Source organism: Gorilla gorilla, chromosome 1 (genome assembly GCF_029281585.2).
Source record: "Gorilla gorilla gorilla isolate KB3781 chromosome 1, NHGRI_mGorGor1-v2.1_pri, whole genome shotgun sequence".
NCBI lineage: Eukaryota > Metazoa > Chordata > Mammalia > Primates > Hominidae > Gorilla > Gorilla gorilla.
The window spans coordinates 211,378,342-211,396,507 of NC_073224.2; the positions used below are offsets into that span (position 1 = coordinate 211,378,342).

Consider the following 18,166-nt stretch of genomic DNA (forward strand, 5'->3'; position numbering starts at 1 on the left):
CAGACTTGCACCAAGTTAGGACTCAAATATGGCAGGTACTACAAATACTCCAGAGAACCTTGATTTACATACCTACCTGTCAACTGAGAAACCTTGAACTCAGGCTTTAGTGTGTGAATTATCCCAAGCTGCTCATCCCAGTTTTGGGTAATCCCAAACTGTCCTATGTCCAGGAGTGGATAACTACCTGGACAAAGGATTCCTGTGAAGGAAACCAATTTGAATCTTGTTTAAAAGTTGTTCCCTTGGTCTTCAAACTCAAACGGTCAAATGAATGCAGCAGTGTTGTAGAAACATTCATGATCTCCAGAAACAGTCATTATTAAAATCTTACAAATCATATTTCCAAAAAGGTTTCACAATTTTTAAAAAGGAGTCTCTCATCTCCCTCACATCATGCAGCCTGGCTTGTCCTTTGGCCTGGCTACATCATGGCAGGGATCTCTGAAGACACTGTGTCCAGGGGCTGCCAGTGACAGTCCATCAGAGCATCATACAGCTCCTCACTCTGTTCCATGAACTCCTTGTTGGCCTCAGTCACATCCAGCTGTGGCATGGGGTCTGGAAAGCAAGCAAGGATGGGGTCAGGGAAGTCTAGGGACAGCTGCAAGGGACCTGGTTCAGTTCCCTTCTCCCAGAACTCTGTTCTACGGTAAGGTCCCTATCCTGCCAGTTTCTTTTAGGAAGTGAAACCACTGCCTTGCAGGGTTCTGGGGAAGATGAAAATAGGATAATGTATCTAGAGAATGGGAAAATGGCAGCTGTTAGCCTGCATCTATTAAAAGCTACACCTGTGTCTCTAGCCATCATGTATCCTAGATTTTCTGGTCTGGTCCTCACTTCAAATTTGGGTTTAGAAGGTCTGATCAAAGTTATTAAGTCCAGAGCATCATCTCAAGAACTGACAATAAGTGCATAGTGGAAGAACTACAGTCAAATATAGGAGCTGAAAGGCCAAGTCCTGTATGTATGTATGTGTGTGTATATGTACTTTAGAGAAAGGGTCTTGCTCTGTCACACAGGCTAGAGTACAGTGGCACACTTACAGCTCACAGCAGCCTTGAACTCTTAGGTTAAAGTGATCCTCCCGCCTTGGCCTCCCAAAGTACTAAGATTACAGGCATGAGCCACTGTCCCTGGTGGTAAAATACTATTAAAAACTTTTTCTGCACAGTGGCTCATGCCCATAATCCCAGCACTTCAGCAGGTCGAGGTGGGCAGATCACCAGAGGTCGGGAGTTCAAGACCAGCCTGACCAACATGGAGAAACCCCATCTCTACTAAAAATACAAAATGAGCCGGGCATGGTGGCACATGCCTATAATCCCAACTACTCGGGAGGCTGAAGCAGGAGAATTGCTTGAACCCAGGAGGCGGAGGTTGCGGTGAGCCGAGATGGCACCATTGCATTCCAGCCTGGGCAACAAGAGCAAAACCCCATCTCGGCCGGGCGCGGTGGCTCACGCCTGTAATCCCAGCACTTTGGGAGGCCAAGGCAGGCGGATCACAAGGTCAAAAGATCGAGACCATCCTGGCCAACATGGTGAAACCCCGTCTCTACTAAAAATAGAAAAATTAGCTGGGCGTGGTGGCGGGCACCTGTAGTCCCAGCTACTCGGGAGGCTGAGGCAGGAGAATCGCTTGAACCCGGGAGGCGGAGGTTGCAGTGGGCCGAGATCACACCATTGCACTCCAGCCTGGGCAACAGAGCAAGATGCCATCTCAAAAAAAAAAAAAATTAGCTGGGCATGGTGACATGTGTCTGTAGTGCCAGCTACTAGGGAGGCTGAGGCAGGAGGATCACTTGAGCCTAGGAGGTCAAGGCTGCAGTGAGGCATGTTCACATCACTGATCTCAAGTCTGGGCAACAAAGTGAGACTCTGTCTCAAAAAAAAAAAAAAAAAGCTGGGCACTGTGGCTCATGCCTGTAAACCCAGCACTTTGGGAGGCCGAGGTGGGCAGATCACAAGGTCAAGGGATTGAGACCATCCTGGGCAACATGGTGAAACCCCGTCTCTACTCAAATACAAAAAATTAGCCGGGTATGGCAGTGCACGCCTGTAGTCCCAGCTACTCGGGAGGCTGAGGCAGGAGAATCACCTGAACCCGGGAGGCAGAGGTTGCAGTGAACAGAGATGGCACCACTGCACTCCAGCCTGGTGACAGAGCAAAGACTCTATCTCAAAAAAAAAAAAAAAAAAAAAAAAAAAGCCAGGCGCGGTGGCTCAAGCCTATAATCCCAGCACTTTGGGAGGCCAAGGTGGGCGGACCACCTGAGGTCAGAAGTTTGAGACCAGCCTGACCAACATAGAAACCCCATCTTTATGGGGTTAGAAAAATAGAAATAGAAAATTAGCTGGGCATGCGAGATTGCGCCACTGCACTCCAGCCTGGGCGACAGAGCAAGACTCCGTCTCAAAAAAAGAAAAAAAATTAGCTGGGCATGATGGCGCATGCCTGTAATCCCAGCTACTCGGGAGGCTGAGGCAGAAGAATCACTTGAACCCAGGAGGCGGAGGTTGCAGTGAGCTGAGATCGCGCCACTGCACTCCAGCCTGGGCAACAAAAGTGAGACGCCGTCTCAAAAAAAAAAAAAAAAAAAAAAAAAAAACATTGGGCCTGGCGCAGTGGTTCACACCTGTAATCCCAGCATTGGGAGGCAGAGGCGGGCGGATCATGAGGTCAAAAGATCGAGACCATCATGGCCAACATGGTGAAACCCCATCTTTACTAAAAACACAAAAATTAGCTGGGCGTGGTGGCGCGCATCTGTAGTCCCAGCTACTCAGGAGGATGAGGCAGGGGAATCGCTTGAACCTGCGAGGCAGAGGTTACAGTGGGTCGAGATAGTGCCACTGAACTCCAGCCTGGTGACAGAGCAAGACTCTATCTCAAGAAAAAGAAAACAAAAAAAAAGGATTAAAAAGAGATTGGAAAATTCTAAGGACTTAATCTATGGATATTATGAGGCTAATTATCTCTAGAAAGAAGGCAATGTCTCCCAGGGGGAAACAACTAGAGACTTGAGTATAAAAAGGCCGGACTGTCCTGACTTTGTCCCACACTGCGTGACCCTCAGCAGATCACTTGGGCTTTCCGAGCCACTAGTTTCCCATCTGTGAAGTGGAGCTCCTGTGTCCTTCCCAGCCCACCCCACAAGGTCACTACAGTTGGCATCACATGAGAGGACACAAGAAAGTGCTTTAAAATGTTATGAACTAGACAAGTTTGTTCATGCCCTAAAAGGGATCTGTTTCCTTTAACGAACATTTTCTTGACAGAAAACATTTTCCCTATGACTTTCTCTTGAAGAAGAATCCTCAAAACAGATTTCAAACTTTGAGTCTTTTTGTACCTCAAAAAAAGTTTTGGCCAGGAGCAGTGGCTCATGCCTATAATGCCAGCACTTTGGAAGGCCGAGATGGGCAGATCACTTGAACCTAGGAGTTCAAGACCAGCCTGGGCAACATGGTGAAACCCTGCCTCTACAAAAAAATAGAAAAAAATAGCCAGGTATGGTGGGGCACAACTGTAGTCACAGCTCACTGAGGCCTCAACCTCCTGGGCCCAAGCAATCCTCCTGCCTCAGGCTCCCCCAAGTAGCTGGAACCACAGGCCACCATGCTTGGCTTTCAGTTTTTCTTTCCTTTTTCTTCTGTGAAATTCAGTGAAAATTATAAATACTTGGCCAGGCACGGTGGCTCATGCCTGTAATCAAAGCACTTTGGGAGGCTGAGGCGGGAGGATCACCTGAGGTCAGGAGTTCGAAACCAGCCTGGCCAACATGCTGAAACCCTGTCTCTACTAAAAATACAAAAATTAGCCGAGCGTGGTGGTGCATGCCTGTAATCCCAGCTACTCAGGAGGCTGAGGCAGGAGAATCACTTGAACCTGGAAGGCGGAGGTTGCAATGAGCTGAGATTGGAGACTGCACCACTGCACTCCAGCCTGGGTGACAGAGCAAGACTCCGTCTCCCAAAAAAAAAAAAAAAAAAGAGATGGGGTCTTGTTATGTTGCCCAGGCTGATCTCAAAGTTCTAGGCTCAAGCCATCCTCCAACCCATGTTGGCCTTCCAAAGACCTTACAGGCTTTAGCCACCGTGCCTAGCCAGTAAATACCTTTTTTTTTTTTTTTTTTTGAGACGGAGTTTCACTCTTGTCACCCAGGATGGACTGCAATGGAGCATTCTTGGCTCACCGAAACCTCCACCTCCCGGGTTCAAGTGAGTCTCCTGCTTCAGCCTCCCAAAGAGCTGGAATTACAGGCATGGGCCACCATGCCTGGATAATTTTTTTTTTTTTTTTTTTTTTTGAGACGGAGTCTTGCACTGTTGCCCAGGCTGGAGTGCAGTGGCGCGATCTCGGCTCACTGGAAGCTCTGCCTCCCAGGTTCACGTCATTCTCCTGCCTCAGCCTCCTGAGTAGCTGGGACTACGGGCGCCCGCCACCACACCCAGCTAAATCTTTTTTATTTTTAGTAAAGATGGGGTTTCACTGTGTTAGCCAGGGTGGTCTCAAACTCCTGACCTTGTGATCTGCCCGCCTTGGCCTCCCAAAGTGCTAGGATTACAGGCGTGAGCCATCGCGCCTGGCCATGCCTGGCTAATTTTGTATTCTTAGTAGAGACCGGGTTTTACAGTGTTAGCCAGGGTGGTCTCAAACTCCTGACTTCAGGTGATTTGCCCACTTAGGCTTCCCAAAGTGCTGGAATTATAGGCATGAGCCACTGTACTTGGCCCAATAAATTTTTTTTTTTTTTTGGTAGTGACAGAGTCTCGCTCTGTCAGCCAGGCTGGAGTGCTGGAGTGCAGTGGCGCAATCTCAGCTCACTGGAACCTCTGCCTCCTGAGTTCAAGCAATTCTCTTGCCTTAGCCTCCAGAGTAGCTGGGACTACAGGCGCACGCAGCCACGCCTGGTTAATTTCTTTTGTATTTTAGTAAAGACGGGGTTTCACCATGTTGCCCAGGCCAGTCTCGAACTCCTGAGCTCAGAGAATCTGCCTGCCTCAGCCTCCCAAAGTGCTAGGATTACAGGCGTGAGCCACCGTGCCGGCCTGTTTTTTTTTTTTTTTTTGAGACGGAGTCTCGCTCTGTCGCCAGGCTGGAGTGCAGTGGCGCCATCTCGGTTCACTGCAACCTCCACCTCCTAGGTTCAAGCGATTCCCCTGCCTCAGCCTCCCGAGTAGCTGGGACTACAGGTGTGCGCCACCATGCCCAGCTAATTTTTGTATATATATATATATTTTTGAGACAGAGTCTTGCTCTGTCGCCCAGGCTGGAGTACAGTGGTATGATCTCGACTCACTGCAACTTCCGCCTCCTGGGTTCAAGCGATTCTCCTGCCTCAGCCTCCTGAGGAGCTGAGATTATAGGTGCGCAACACCACGCCTGGCTAATTTTTGTATTTTTAGTACCGGCAGAATTTCACCATGTTGGCCAGGCTGGTCTAGAACTTCCGACCTTAGGTGATCCTCCCGCCGTGGCTTCCCAAAGTGCTGGGAGTACAGGGGTGAGCCACCGCGCCTGGCAATTTTTGTATTTTTAGTAGAGACGGGGTTTCACCATGTAGGCCAAGATGGTCTCGATCTCTTAACCTCATGATTCACCCTCCCTGGCCTCCCAAAGGGCTGGGATTACAGGGGTGAGCCACCGTGCAAGGCTTAAATATTTTTAATTAAAAAATTAATAATAGGCTGGGCACGGTGGCTCACCCCTGTAATCCCAGCACTTTGGGAGGCCGAGGCAGGCGGATCACGAGGTCAAGTTTGAGACTAGCCTGGCCAAGATGGTGAAACCCCGTCTCTACTAAGAATACAAAAATTAGCTGGGCGTGGTGGCATGTGCCTGAAATCCCAGCTCCTCGGGAGGCTGAGACAGGAGAATCACTTGCACCTGGGAGGCAGGCTTGCAGTGAGCTGAGATTGCGCCACTGCATTCCAGTCTGGGTGACACAGCAAGACTCTGCCTCAAAAAAAAAAAAAAAAAAGAAAGAAAAAATTAATAATGGCTATTACTATGTTGTAGTAGGATATGGGGTGATTTTCAGTTTCATTATACTTTACTATATTTTCTTTTTTTTTTTTTTTTTTGAGACGGAGTCTCGCTCTGTCTCCCAGGCTGGAGTGCATTGGTGCGATCTCGGCTCACTGCAAGCTCTGCCTCCCGGGTTCACGCCATTCTCCTGCCTCAGCCTCCCGAGTAGCTGGGACTACTGGCGCCCACCACCACGCCCGGCTAATTTTTTCTATTTTTTAGTAGAGATGGGGTTTCACTGTGTTAGCCAAGATGGTCTCGATCTCCTGACCTCACGATCCACCTGCCTCGGCCTCCCAAAGTGCTGGGATTAGAGGCGTGAGCCACCGCGCCTGGCCCATACTTTACTATATTTTCCAAATTTTCCATCCTAACGATGACTTAAAAATCACGAAAATACGTCATTTAAAATATATTGAAAAACAGAAAAAAAATAAAATAAAAAAATGAATTTTACAAACAGTCAAATAAAAGGTAACAGTATTATCGGCCAGGCACAGTGGCTCATGCCTGTAATCCCAGCACTTTGGGAGGCTGAGGTGGGCGGATCACCTAAGGCTGAGAGTTTGAGACCGGCCAAGCCAACATGGAGAAACTCTGTCTCTACTAAAAATACAAAATAATTAGCTGGGCATGGTGGTGCATGCCCGTAATCCCAGCTACTCGGGAGGCTGAGGCAGGAGAATTGCTTGAACCTGGGAGGTGGAGGTTGCGGTGAACTGAGATCATGCCATTGCACTCCAGCCTGGGCAACAAGAGTGAAACTCCATCTCAAAAAAAAAAAAAAAGGGTAACAGTATTATCGTTAGAGGCCCACATACCAGGATAGAATGCCACATGTCAAGGGGGTGATGGGCTCTCCTAGAGCTGCCTGTCCCAGGCTCTCTGGGATCTACACTTACACCTCTGGTAACACTCGACACATCTTACCATAATTACATATTTGTCTGGCTCTCTAACCAGAATGTAAGTTCTTCCAGAGCAGAATTTATCTTGTCTTCCCTCTAGCTGAGAGCACAGTGCCAGCCACAGCAGTCACCTGATAATGGCTGACAGAGTAAGGAACGTATGAACCCTTACCTTCCAATGCATCATCTCCAACTTCTTCATACGTCTGCCAAGAGACCAGAGATGTGGGTTAGGGGCATGGTGAAATCCCGGCCCAGGACCACAGTGGCTTATACTTTTTATTTTTTTTGAGGTGGAGTCTAGCTCTGTCACCCAGACTAGAGTGTAGTGGTGTGATCTCGGCTCACTGCAACACCCGCATCCCAGTTTCAAGCGATTCTCCTGCCTCAGTCTCCTGAGCAGCTGGGATTATAGGCGCCTGCCACTATGCCCAGCTAATTTTTTGTATTTTTAGTAGAGACAGGGTTTCACCATGTTGGCCAGGCTGGTTTTGAACTCCTGACCTCAGGTGATCTACCTGCCTCGGCCTCTCAAAGTGCTAGGATTACAGGTGTGAGCCACTAGGCCCTACCCACAATGGCTTATTTTTAACAAGAGGAACTGGACTGCTTCAACTTTCCCTATTTTTTCTGAAGCCCAAGCCCCTGTCCTTACCAATCCCATCCTAGAGAATGACCTGTTTCTAGAGGAGAAACACAACCCAAGGGGACCAGTCTTGCCAAGTCATGGTTACCTGCATGGTGCTCTGGGTATAGCCATACTGGGGGTAACTGTAGCTGTAGCTGCCTGTGTTCTGGTCATAGCCCCACTGAGCATAGTAGTTCTGGTACTGCTGATAATACTGGTTGTAGCTATAACTGTACATCTGACTATATTCCACTGGCTTTACACGGCTCCTTAAATGAAGACAGAAACAAAAATAAGTGTAAGCAAACATTTCCGTAACACTGCCTATGTGGCCAGAGACTATTTTAAGTGCTTTATACCGATTAACTTTTTTTTTTTTCTTGAGACAGTCTTGCTCTGTTGCCTAGGCTGGAGTACAGGGGCGCAATCTCGGCTCACTGCAACCTGCGCCTCCCGGGTTCAAGCGATTCTCCTGCCTCAGCCTCCTGAGTAGCTGGGACTACAGGTGTGTGCCACCACGCCTGGCTAATTTTTTGTATTTTCAGTAGAGACAGGGTTTCACCATGTTAGCCAGGCTGGTCTCGATCTCCTGACCTCGTGATCCGCCTGCCTCAGCCTCCCAAAGTGCTGGGAGCCCGGCCACCAATTAACTCTTTTAATCCTCAAAACAACCATATGCAATAAGTGTATCATTATTCCTATTTTACAGATAAGGAAACTGAGGAACAGAGAGGTTAAGTAATCTGTCCAAAGTCACACAGCTAATATGAGAGTATGGCTCCAGAGACCATGCTTTTAATACAGGAGATTTTAATGGATAGGTTTGTCTCTCTTAACAAACTATGTCAGCACTGGCAAAAGGATATCCTGTTTAAAAAAAAACAAAAAAAAAAGGGCTGGGCGCGGTGGCTCACGCCTGTAATCCCAACACTTTGGGAGGCGAAGGCAGGTGGGTCACCTGAGGTCAGGAGTTCCAAGACTAGCCTGGACAACATGGTGAAACCCCATCTCTACTAAAAATACAAAAAATTAGCTGGGTGGGATGGCGCGCCCGCAATCCCAGCTGCTTGTGAGGCTGAGGCAGGAGAATCACTTGAACCTGGGAGACAGAGGTTGCAATGAGCCTAGATTGTGCCACTGGACTCCAGTCTGGGCAATAAAAGTGAAACTCTGTTTCAAAAAAAAAAAGAAAAGAGACAGACATGGTAGCTCACGCCTATAATCCCAGCCACTTGGGAGGCTAAGGAAGGAGAATCACTTGATCCTAGGAGACCCAGCTAATGTTTGTACTTTTAGCAGAAATGGGGTTTCACCATGTTGGCCAGGGTGGTCTTGAACTCCTGGCCTCAAGTGATCCACCCAACTCAGCCTCCCAAAGTGTTGGGATTACAGGCGTGAGCCACAGCACCCCGCCTTTTGTTTTCGTTTTTTTTGTTGTTGTTGTTTTGAGACAGAGTCTTGCTCTGTCGCCCGGGCTGGAGTGCAGCGGCGCGATCTTGGCTCACTGCAACCTCCGCCTCCTGGGTTCACGCCATTCTCCTGCCTCAGTCTCCCGAGTAGCTGGGTCTATAGGCGCCCACCACCACGCCCGGCTAATTTTTTTTTTTTTTTTTTTTGTATTTTTAGTAGAGACGGGGTTTCACCATGTTAGCCAGGATGGTCTCAATCTCCTGACCTCGTGATCTGCCCACCTCGGCCTCCCAAAGTGCTGGGATTACAGGCGTGAGCCACTGCACCTGGCCTTTTTTTTTTTTTTTTGAGACAGAGTCTCGCACTGTCACCCAGGCTGGAGTGCAGTGGCACAATCTCGGCTCACTGCAAGCTCTGCCTCCCGGGTTCATGCCATTCTCCTGCCTCAGTCTCTCTGAGTAGCTGGGATTACAGGTGCCCGCCACCACGCCTGGCTAATTTTTTGTATTTTTAGTAGAGACGGGGTTTCACCATGTTAGCAAGGATGGTCTCAATCTCCTGACCTTGTGATCCACCCACCTCAGCCTCCCAAAGTGCTGGGATTACAGGCATGAGCCACCACGCCCAGCCTATTTTGTTTTTTAAGAGACACGGTCTCACTCTGTTGCCTGGGCTGGAGTGCAGTGGAGTGATCATAGCTCATTGTAACCTTGAACTCCTAGGCTCAATCAATTCTCCCACTTCAGCCACCAGAGCAGCTGGGACTAGAGGAGCACACCAAGCCCAGCTAATTTAATGTTTTTATATAATAATTTATTTACAACAAATAACATTTTTGGGAGAAGTCACTAAGCCTGATCTTCAATGTATTAAACACAGTTAAACCATAAAGAACCCCTAAATCATTGCTTTCAAAAACATGGCTATTTGGCTGGGTGCAGTGGCTCATGCCTGTAATCCCAGCACTTTGAGAGGCCAAGGCAGGCAGATCACCTGAGGTCAGAAGTTCAAGACCAGCCTGGTCAACATGTGAAACCCTGTCTCTACTAAAAATACAAAAATTAGCTGGGCTTGGTGGCACATGCCTGTAGTCCCAGCTACTCGGGAGGCTGAGGCAGGAGAATCGCTTGAACCTGGGAGGTGGAAGCTGAAGTGAGTCAAGATCACGCCACTGCATTCCAGCATGGGCAAAAGAGCAAGACACCATCTCAAAAAAAAAAAAAAAAAAATAGTTCTACTCTTAGGGTAGAGTTTCTCAGCCCTGGATCTATTGACATGGAGGGGTGGGAGGCTGTCCGATGAATTGCAGGATGTTTAACAGTATCCTTGGCCGATACCCAATAGGTGCCATTAGTACATCCTTGGTTGTGATAACCAAAAATGTCTCCAGATGTTGTCAATGTCCTCTGGGAGGCAAAATCACTCCAACTGAAAATCATTAATTTGGCTAAAGGATAAAAGATCTGGCCAGGCACAATGGCTTATGCTTGTAATCCCAACACTTTTGTAGGCCAAGGTGGGCAGATTGCTTGAGCCCAGGAATTCGAAACCAGCCTGGGCAACAAAGCAAGACCCTATCTCTACAAAAAACACAAAAATTTGCCTAGCATGGTGGTGTGCACCTGTAGTACCAGCTAATCAGGAGGCTGAGATGGGAGGATCCCAAGCCTGGGGAAGTCGAGGCTGCAGTGAGACATGATCTCCAGCCTGGGTGACTTTGAGATCCTGACTCAGGGAAAAAACAAACAAAAAATCCCATTCAGAGAAAAGTTTGGAGTTGTAAGGAAAGAAGATTTTCTACCTAGCATGACAGGTGTAATAGTGAAGTATATAATGTTCTGTAGAGTGTCTGGAATATTTTTCTTTTTTATTTGAGATGGAGTCTTGCTCCGTTGCCCAGGCCAGAGTGCACTGATGCCATCTCGACTCACTGCAACCTCCGCCACCCAGGTTCAAGCGATTCTCCTGCCTCAGCCTCCCGAGTTGTTGGGACTACAGGCATGCACCACCATGACTGGCTAATTTTTGTATTTTTAGTAGAGATGAGGTTTTGCCATGTTGGCCAGGCTGGTCTCGAAGTACTGACCTCAGGTGATCTGCCCACCTCAGCCTCCCAAAGTCCTGGGGTTACAGGTGTGAGCCACTGCACCCGGCCAAGTGTCTGGAATACTAATTCTTATCCATTCCCACAGCATGGAACACTCACAGGAGGGCTGTAGTTTCATTAATATAAATAAGGCTAAAACTGGAAGTAATTTTTTCCCCTTTATTCAAATCTTATTAATTCTATGAATAAGTTCCCAACAATGGGACTACTGGGCAAAGAACAGGGACATCAGGTATGGACAGCCAAACAGCTTTTCCAATGCTGTCACCAGTAATGTCTGAATACATCAGCCTTTCCAAATCATACTCTATCCCCAACTGTAAGTTTCTGCAGGAGTGGGGCTAGTTCAACCCCAGCACCCAAAGCCTGGCAAACAGCAGGCATTCAGTACTTGTGACTTGAATTGGATCCCCTTCAGCCTCCCATCCAGCGTATGGATGCCCTGATTCTCAGCAAACAAAAGAAGAGTGTCTGGCGGGGAGTCTAGAGTCTTTCTACCTTCCCTGCAGGACTCACGCTTTAGGGATTGCCACGCTCAGCCGCACAGGCTTAGACCCCAGTCCCACTGCTCCCTGGCACTCCGTCAGGGCTCGCTTCTGTTCCAGTTCATCTGTGAATTTCACAAAACCATAACCCCTGCATGAAAAAAATATACAATTTAGATCACAAATGTGATGAAAGTCTAAGAATGGACACATGAAAAAGAAGTAAGGATAAGAAGGTGGGCAGGAATGTAGAAAGGAAAAGAGGCTGAGAAGAGAAAGAGAGAGAGTCCATTAAACTAGAGGAAGAAAGGAGAGTCCCATCAACAGGTGTCCACATAGTGTCAAGATCCAAGTACAAACGATTCTAAGATCTGCAGGAATTCCCACATTCAGTTCACCATCCTCCTCGACACCTTCACCCCTGGGGAACATTCCCAAATAGGAGCTTCCCAGATACCCTGCTGGAAAGTAACTCATAGAAGAAAATTCAGCAAATATTTACAGTCTGCCCTGTATGTCAGGCACTGTGCTACGCACAGGATGCAGCAGTCAGAGAAAGACAACGTTCCTGCTCTCCTGAGCTCAAATTCTAGCAGGGGGATAAATTAATGCAAGCTAACATTTAATAAATATTTATTTCCCTAGCACTGCGCAGAGCATTTTCTCTCTTTTTTTTTTTGAGATGGAGTTTCACTCTTGTTGCCCAGGCTGGAGTGCAATGGCGTGATCTCAGCTCACTGCAACCTCTGCTTTCTGGGTTCAAGCAATTCTCCTGCCTCAGCCTCCCTAGTAGCTGGGGTTACAGGTGCCCACCACCACACGCAGCTAATTTTCTTTTTTTTTTTTTGAGACGGAGTCTCACTGTATTGCCCAGGCTGGAGTGCAGTGGTGCATCTCGGCTCACTGCAAGCTCCGCCTCCCATGTTCACGCCATTCTCCTGCCTCAGCCTCCAGAGTAGCTGGGACTACAGGCACCCACCACTAGGCCCGGCTGATTTTTTGTATTTTATTTTTTTAGTAGAGACAGGGTTTCACCGTGTTAGCCAGGATGGTCTCGATCTTCTGACCTCATGATCCACCCGCCTCGGCCTCCCAAAGTGCTGGGATTACAGGCATGAGCCACCACGCCTGGCCTGTATTTTTTTTAAAGTAGAGACCTGGGTTTCGCTATGTTGGCCACACTGGTCTCGAACTCCTGACCTCAGGTGATCCATCTGCTTCAGCCTCCCACAGTGCTGGGATTACAAGTGTCAGCCACCATGCCCGGCTCTTCTTCTTTTTTTTTTTGAGATGGAGTCTCGCTGTCTCCCAGGCTGGAATGCACTGGCACGATCTCGGCTCATTGCAACCTCCACGTCCCAGGTTGAAGCGATTCTCCTGCTTCAGCCTCCCGAGCAGCTGTGACTACAGGCACGCACCATCATGCCTGGTTAATTTTTGTATTTTTAGTAAAGACAGGGTTTCACCATGTTGGCCAGGCTGGTCTTGAACTCCTGACCTCAGGTGATCCGCCCGCCTCTGTCTCCTGCAGCGCTGGGATTACAGGCGTGAGCCACCACACCCAGCCTGTGCTGAGCATTTTCTCAGGGTGATCTCATCAAACTGTCTAATAATTCCATGAAAGTGGTATCCACATTTACTGAAGAGGTAACCAGTTCAGTGAGATTTAACAACTTGCCCAAAGTCATGGCAGAAGCACGATTCAAAGCCACACCTGTTGCACTCTCAAAGCCTGAGCATATAACTACCATACTGACCAAGAATGAGCCTTTCTTGAGGTTCTTCGATTTCCATTTTTTCTTTTTCTTTTTTTTTTTTATTTGAGACGGAATCTTGCTCTGTTACCCAGGCTGGAGCACAGTTGCGTGATCTCAGCTCACTGCAACCTCCGCCTCCCGGATTCAAGCAATTCTGCCTCAGCCTCCCAAGTAGCTGGGACTGCAGGTGCGTGCCACCATGCCCGGCTAACTTTTGTATTTTTTTAGTAGAGACGGGGTTTTGCCATGTTAGCCAGGCTGGTTTCAAACTCCTGACCTCAGGTGATCCATCCACCTCAGCCTCCCAAAGTGCTGGGATTACAGGTGTGAGCCACCATGCCGGGCCAACTTTTTTTTTTTTTATGGAGACAGAGTCTGGCTCTGTTGCACAGTCTGGAGTGCAGTGGCACAATCTTGGCTCATTGCAACCTCCGCCTTCCAGGTTCAAGCAATTATCCTACCTCAGCCTCCCAAGTAGCTGGGACTACAGGTGCACACCACCACACCTGGCTAATTTTTTGTATTTTAATAGAGACGGCATTTCACTGTGTTGCCCGGGCTGGTCTCAAACTCCTAAGCTCACGCAATCCACCCACCTGGGCCTCTCAAAGTTTTAGGATTACAGGCATGAGCCACCACGCCCAGCCTGAAGTGGAACACTTCTAACTACACTGAAAGGCTCAGTAACAATAACAAGCAAAACAGCAAACACCTATAAAGCATTTCAAATGTGACTTACTTATATTATATCCTTTAATCCTTACATCAACCCTACAAGCAGCTATTATTAATCAGCTCCATTTTACAGATGGGGCTGTAAGGGTCACGGAGCCTAAATTCTACAATACTGGCATTCTCCCTCACCTGTATTGGAGCTGGGATTTGAACCAGGCAGTTTGGCTCCAGAGCTTGTGGTCTTAATCGCCATGCTGCAGGGCCTTTCTAAAACACCTCCACTCAAGAGAGAAATGCTGAAACTAACACAGTTAAGCATCAGTAACAAGTAAGGCCTTACTTAGACACGCCTGTCTGGTCCAAAACCACCTTGCCTCCCCGACAGGAGGGGTAGACTTTGACGAAGAATTCATACAGCATGCCATCATCCACGTCCGGGGTCAGGTCCCCCACAAAGAGGGAATACTCAGGGCTGAGGAGAGAGAACAAGAAGATTCAGAGGCAAAGACCAAAACCTCTGCTCTGAAGAGCTCTTTTGCATATTCCAGGTAAACCTCTCCCAGGCCCCTTAAGGAAAATATTTGATGGGTCTACTTAACCAGCCCCTACTTTGTTTCATTAGAGCAGTCCTGGCAGAAGAGTTATGGAAATAGTCCCTGCCCCAAATCCCTCACCCACTCCACAGAACTTGTCTGACTTCAAGTATTACATGAGTGCAGATGTGTGGATGGGGTCAGAAGTGCATCTAAGGCACTCAGAAGATAAAACTGCATAAAAACTGCATAATAATGCATTCTGCATTCCTTGTATATTTTAAACATAAATGTTAAAAGACAGAAAAAAAAGAACTAGTTCTTATCTTCTAAGGACGTAAAGCCTAGCAAAAATTAAATCTCCAATCTTTTTTTCTGAGATGGAGTTTTGCTCGTTGCCCAGGCTGGAGTGCAGTGGTGTGATCTGGGGTCACTTCAACTTCTGTCTCCCAGGTTCAAGTGATTCTCACACCTTAGCCTGCCGAGCAGCTGGGATAACAGGTGCACACCACCACGCCCAGCTAATCTTTTGTATTTTTAGCAGAGACGGGGTTTCGCCAAGTTGGCCACGCTGGTCTCAAATTCCTGACCTCAAATGATCCACCTGCCTCAGCCTCCCAAAGTGCTGGGATTACAGGTGTGAGCTACCATACCCAACCTCTTAAACCACTGCGAGCTTGTGGGTGATACAAATCAGGCCAAAGTTTACCAACTCCTGTTATAGGAGGTCAATTCTATTAAAAAAATAAATGAACACACAAACCTTTGTTATTTTTTTTTTCTTTTTGTTGAAATGCAGTATCACTCTGTCACCTAGGCTGGAGTGCAGTGGCGTGATCTCGGCTCACTGCAACCTCTGCCTTCTGGGTTTAAGCGATTCTCTTGCCTCAGCCGCCCAAGTGGCTGGGACTACAGGCACATGCCACTACACCCAGCTAATTTCCTTTTTTTTTTTTTTTTGAGACGGAGTCTTGCTCTGTCCCCCAAGCTGGAGTGAAGTGGCGCAATCTCAGCTCACTGCAACCTCTGCTTCTCAGGTTCAAGCGATTCTCCTGCCTCAGCCTCCCGAGTAGCTGGGATTACAGGTGCCCGCCACTATGCCCAACTAATTTTTTGTATTTTTAGTAGAGACGGGGTTTCACCATGTTGGCCAGGCTGATCTCGAACTCCCGACCGCAGGTGATCCACCCTCCTCAGCCTCCCAAACTGCCGGGATTACAGGTGCAAGCCACCACACCCAGCCAATTTTTGTACTTTTAGTAGAGACGGGGTTTCTCTATGTTGGTCAGGCTGGCCTCAAACTCCTGACCTTGTGATCTGCCGTCTCAGCCTCCCAAAGTGCTGGGATTACAGGCGTGAGCCACCGCACCCGGCCTACCTTTGTTATTATCTTATTTCAAGTATGATACATATTCCTTGTATAATAAGAATACACAAGGCCAGGCGCAGTGGCTCACGCCTCTAATCCCAGCACTTTGGGAGACCGAAGCAGGTGGATCACAAGGTCAAGAGTTCAAAACCAGCCTGACCAAGATGGTGAAACCCCATCTCTACTAAAAATATAAAAATTAGCTGGGCTCATTGGCAGGTGCCTGTAATCCCAGCTACTCGGGAGGCTGAGGCAGGAGAATTGCTTGGACCCAGGCAGCAAAGATTGCAGTGAGCCAAGATCATGCCACTGCACTCCAGCTTGGGCAACAGAGTGAGACTCCATCTCAAAAAAAAAAAAGAATACACAAAAGCACACTCCAGGCACGATGGCTCACGCCTGTAATCCCAGCACTTCGGGAGGCTGAGGTGGGCAGATCACGAGGTCAGGAGATCGAGACCATCCTGGCTAACACGGTGAAACCCTGTCTCTACTAAAAATACAAAACATTTAGCCAGGCGTGGTGGCAGGCACCTGTAGTCCCAGCTACTCGGGAGGGTGAGGCAGGAGAACGGCATGAACCCGGGAGGCGGAGCTTGCAGTGAGCAGAGATCGTGCCACTGCACGCCAGCCTGGGCAACAGAGTGAGACTCCGTCTCCAAAAAAAAAAAAAAACACAAAAGTGCAAAGAAAAATAAAATTGCTATAACTCAACCACTTGAAGACAATTACAATAAATGCTTTGATATGTATACTTTTGTCTTTTCTTGTGGCTTTTCTTCTAAATGTTCATAAATACGATCCATCGTATTTTGTTTCTAGTAATTTTTTTCACTTTCAACATATTGCCAATATCTTGACATGTCAGTATACTGCAACGATTTGTCAGTGGATATACCGCATCCTAACTAATGACCATAATTTAATCACTTTCCTACTATTAGGTTATTTGGGTTTTCTCCAACTTTAGCTATTATACACAATACTTCAATGAATACATCTGAGGCTAATCTTTGCACATGTCCATGAATAAATACTGAAAAGTAGAATTATAGGGTTAATGCATATAAATGTTTTTTAAGCTTTTGGTACACCGTTTTAATGCTTTCAAATGGCAACCTGAAATTCCAATCAATTTATGTTGCTATAACAGGTCAATTCATTGGGTTTCTTTTTTAAGACACGGTCTCACTCTGTTGCCCAGGCTGGAGTGCAGTGGCACGATCATGGCTCACAGTAGCCTTGATCATTGTAGCCCTCCCTGGGCTCAGGTGAGCCTCCTGCCTCAGCCTCCTGAGCAGCTGGGACTACAGGCGCCCACCACCACCACGCCCGGCTAATTTTTTGTATTTTTAGTAGAGACGGGGTTTCACCTTGTTAGCCAGGATGGTCTTGATCTCCTGACCTTGTGATCCGCCTGCCTCGGCCTCCCAAAGTGCTGGGATTACAGGCGTGAGCCACACACCCGGCCATTTTTGTATTTTTTTTGTAGAGACAGGGTTTTGCCATGTTGCCCAGGCTATTCTTGAACTCCTAGGCTCAGGCAATCTGCCTGTTTCGGCCTCCCAAAGTGCTGGGATTACAGGCGTAAGCCACTGCGCCTGGCTAACAAGGCAATTCTTATTGAATAAAACTTCAATACTGTGAGGAGTAGCAGGGTAGGAAGCCAGGGGCAGGGACCAAATACAGAAAAGCCAGGGTCTTGCATGAAGCACACCAGGAAGGTCCACCAGCAAGGAAGGGAGAAGAGCGTCGTCCTTCAGGAGGGGACCAAGTGCAGCCAAACCGGCTCCCCTCCTCCTATATGGCAGTGACAGGCACAGTAACACATCTTATGTCTGTCTAGACATGACTTTGTACCTACCTGTTATCTGGTTGTTTCCCATAAGTGGCATAGTTCAGTTTAAAACGTTTCGCCTGGAAGTTGAAAAACAAACAAACTAAAACAGAGAAAGGTGTTTCAAGAGTTGAACAATATTTGAAAAAAACTGAAATAAATTACCTTGGCCAAAACATCTCCCCCTCTCTAAGCCTCAGCTTTTTCTCCTGTATAAAATGAGGGGGTTGCACGGATGACCGCTAAGGGCACTGCCAGCTCCATGGTTCTATGAGCCCAGGTGTGCCAGCTGGTGCAGCTGTAAGCTAAGTAACTGTGGGAAGAGCAGAATGCAACTCTCTTGAAATGTGTCCTTGCTGCTGCCAGCCTATTCTAGTTTCCCAATCAGGCAAGAGGTCTAGAGTTTCAAGTCTTCGGTTATGGG

The 18,166-nt window shown here is 47.8% G+C and overlaps 1 protein-coding gene across 3 annotated transcripts in view; it reads right to left on the reverse strand.

The window, feature by feature from the left end:
- Positions 1 to 283: 283 nt before the first annotated feature.
- Positions 284 to 18,166, reverse strand: part of TRNAU1AP (tRNA selenocysteine 1 associated protein 1) — a 29,796-nt gene continuing 11,913 nt past the window's right edge. For all 3 annotated transcript variants that reach the window (XM_004025307.5, XM_063701140.1, XM_019013793.4), the window contains exons 4-9: positions 17,770 to 17,822; positions 14,344 to 14,475; positions 11,603 to 11,722; positions 7,676 to 7,838; positions 7,114 to 7,147; positions 284 to 561 (exon numbers count right to left, since the gene is read on the reverse strand). In XM_004025307.5, the coding sequence (XP_004025356.1) occupies positions 425 to 561; positions 7,114 to 7,147; positions 7,676 to 7,838; positions 11,603 to 11,722; positions 14,344 to 14,475; positions 17,770 to 17,822 (639 nt within the window). In that variant the 3' untranslated portion in view covers positions 284 to 424. The remainder of the gene's footprint in view (positions 562 to 7,113; positions 7,148 to 7,675; positions 7,839 to 11,602; positions 11,723 to 14,343; positions 14,476 to 17,769; positions 17,823 to 18,166) is intronic.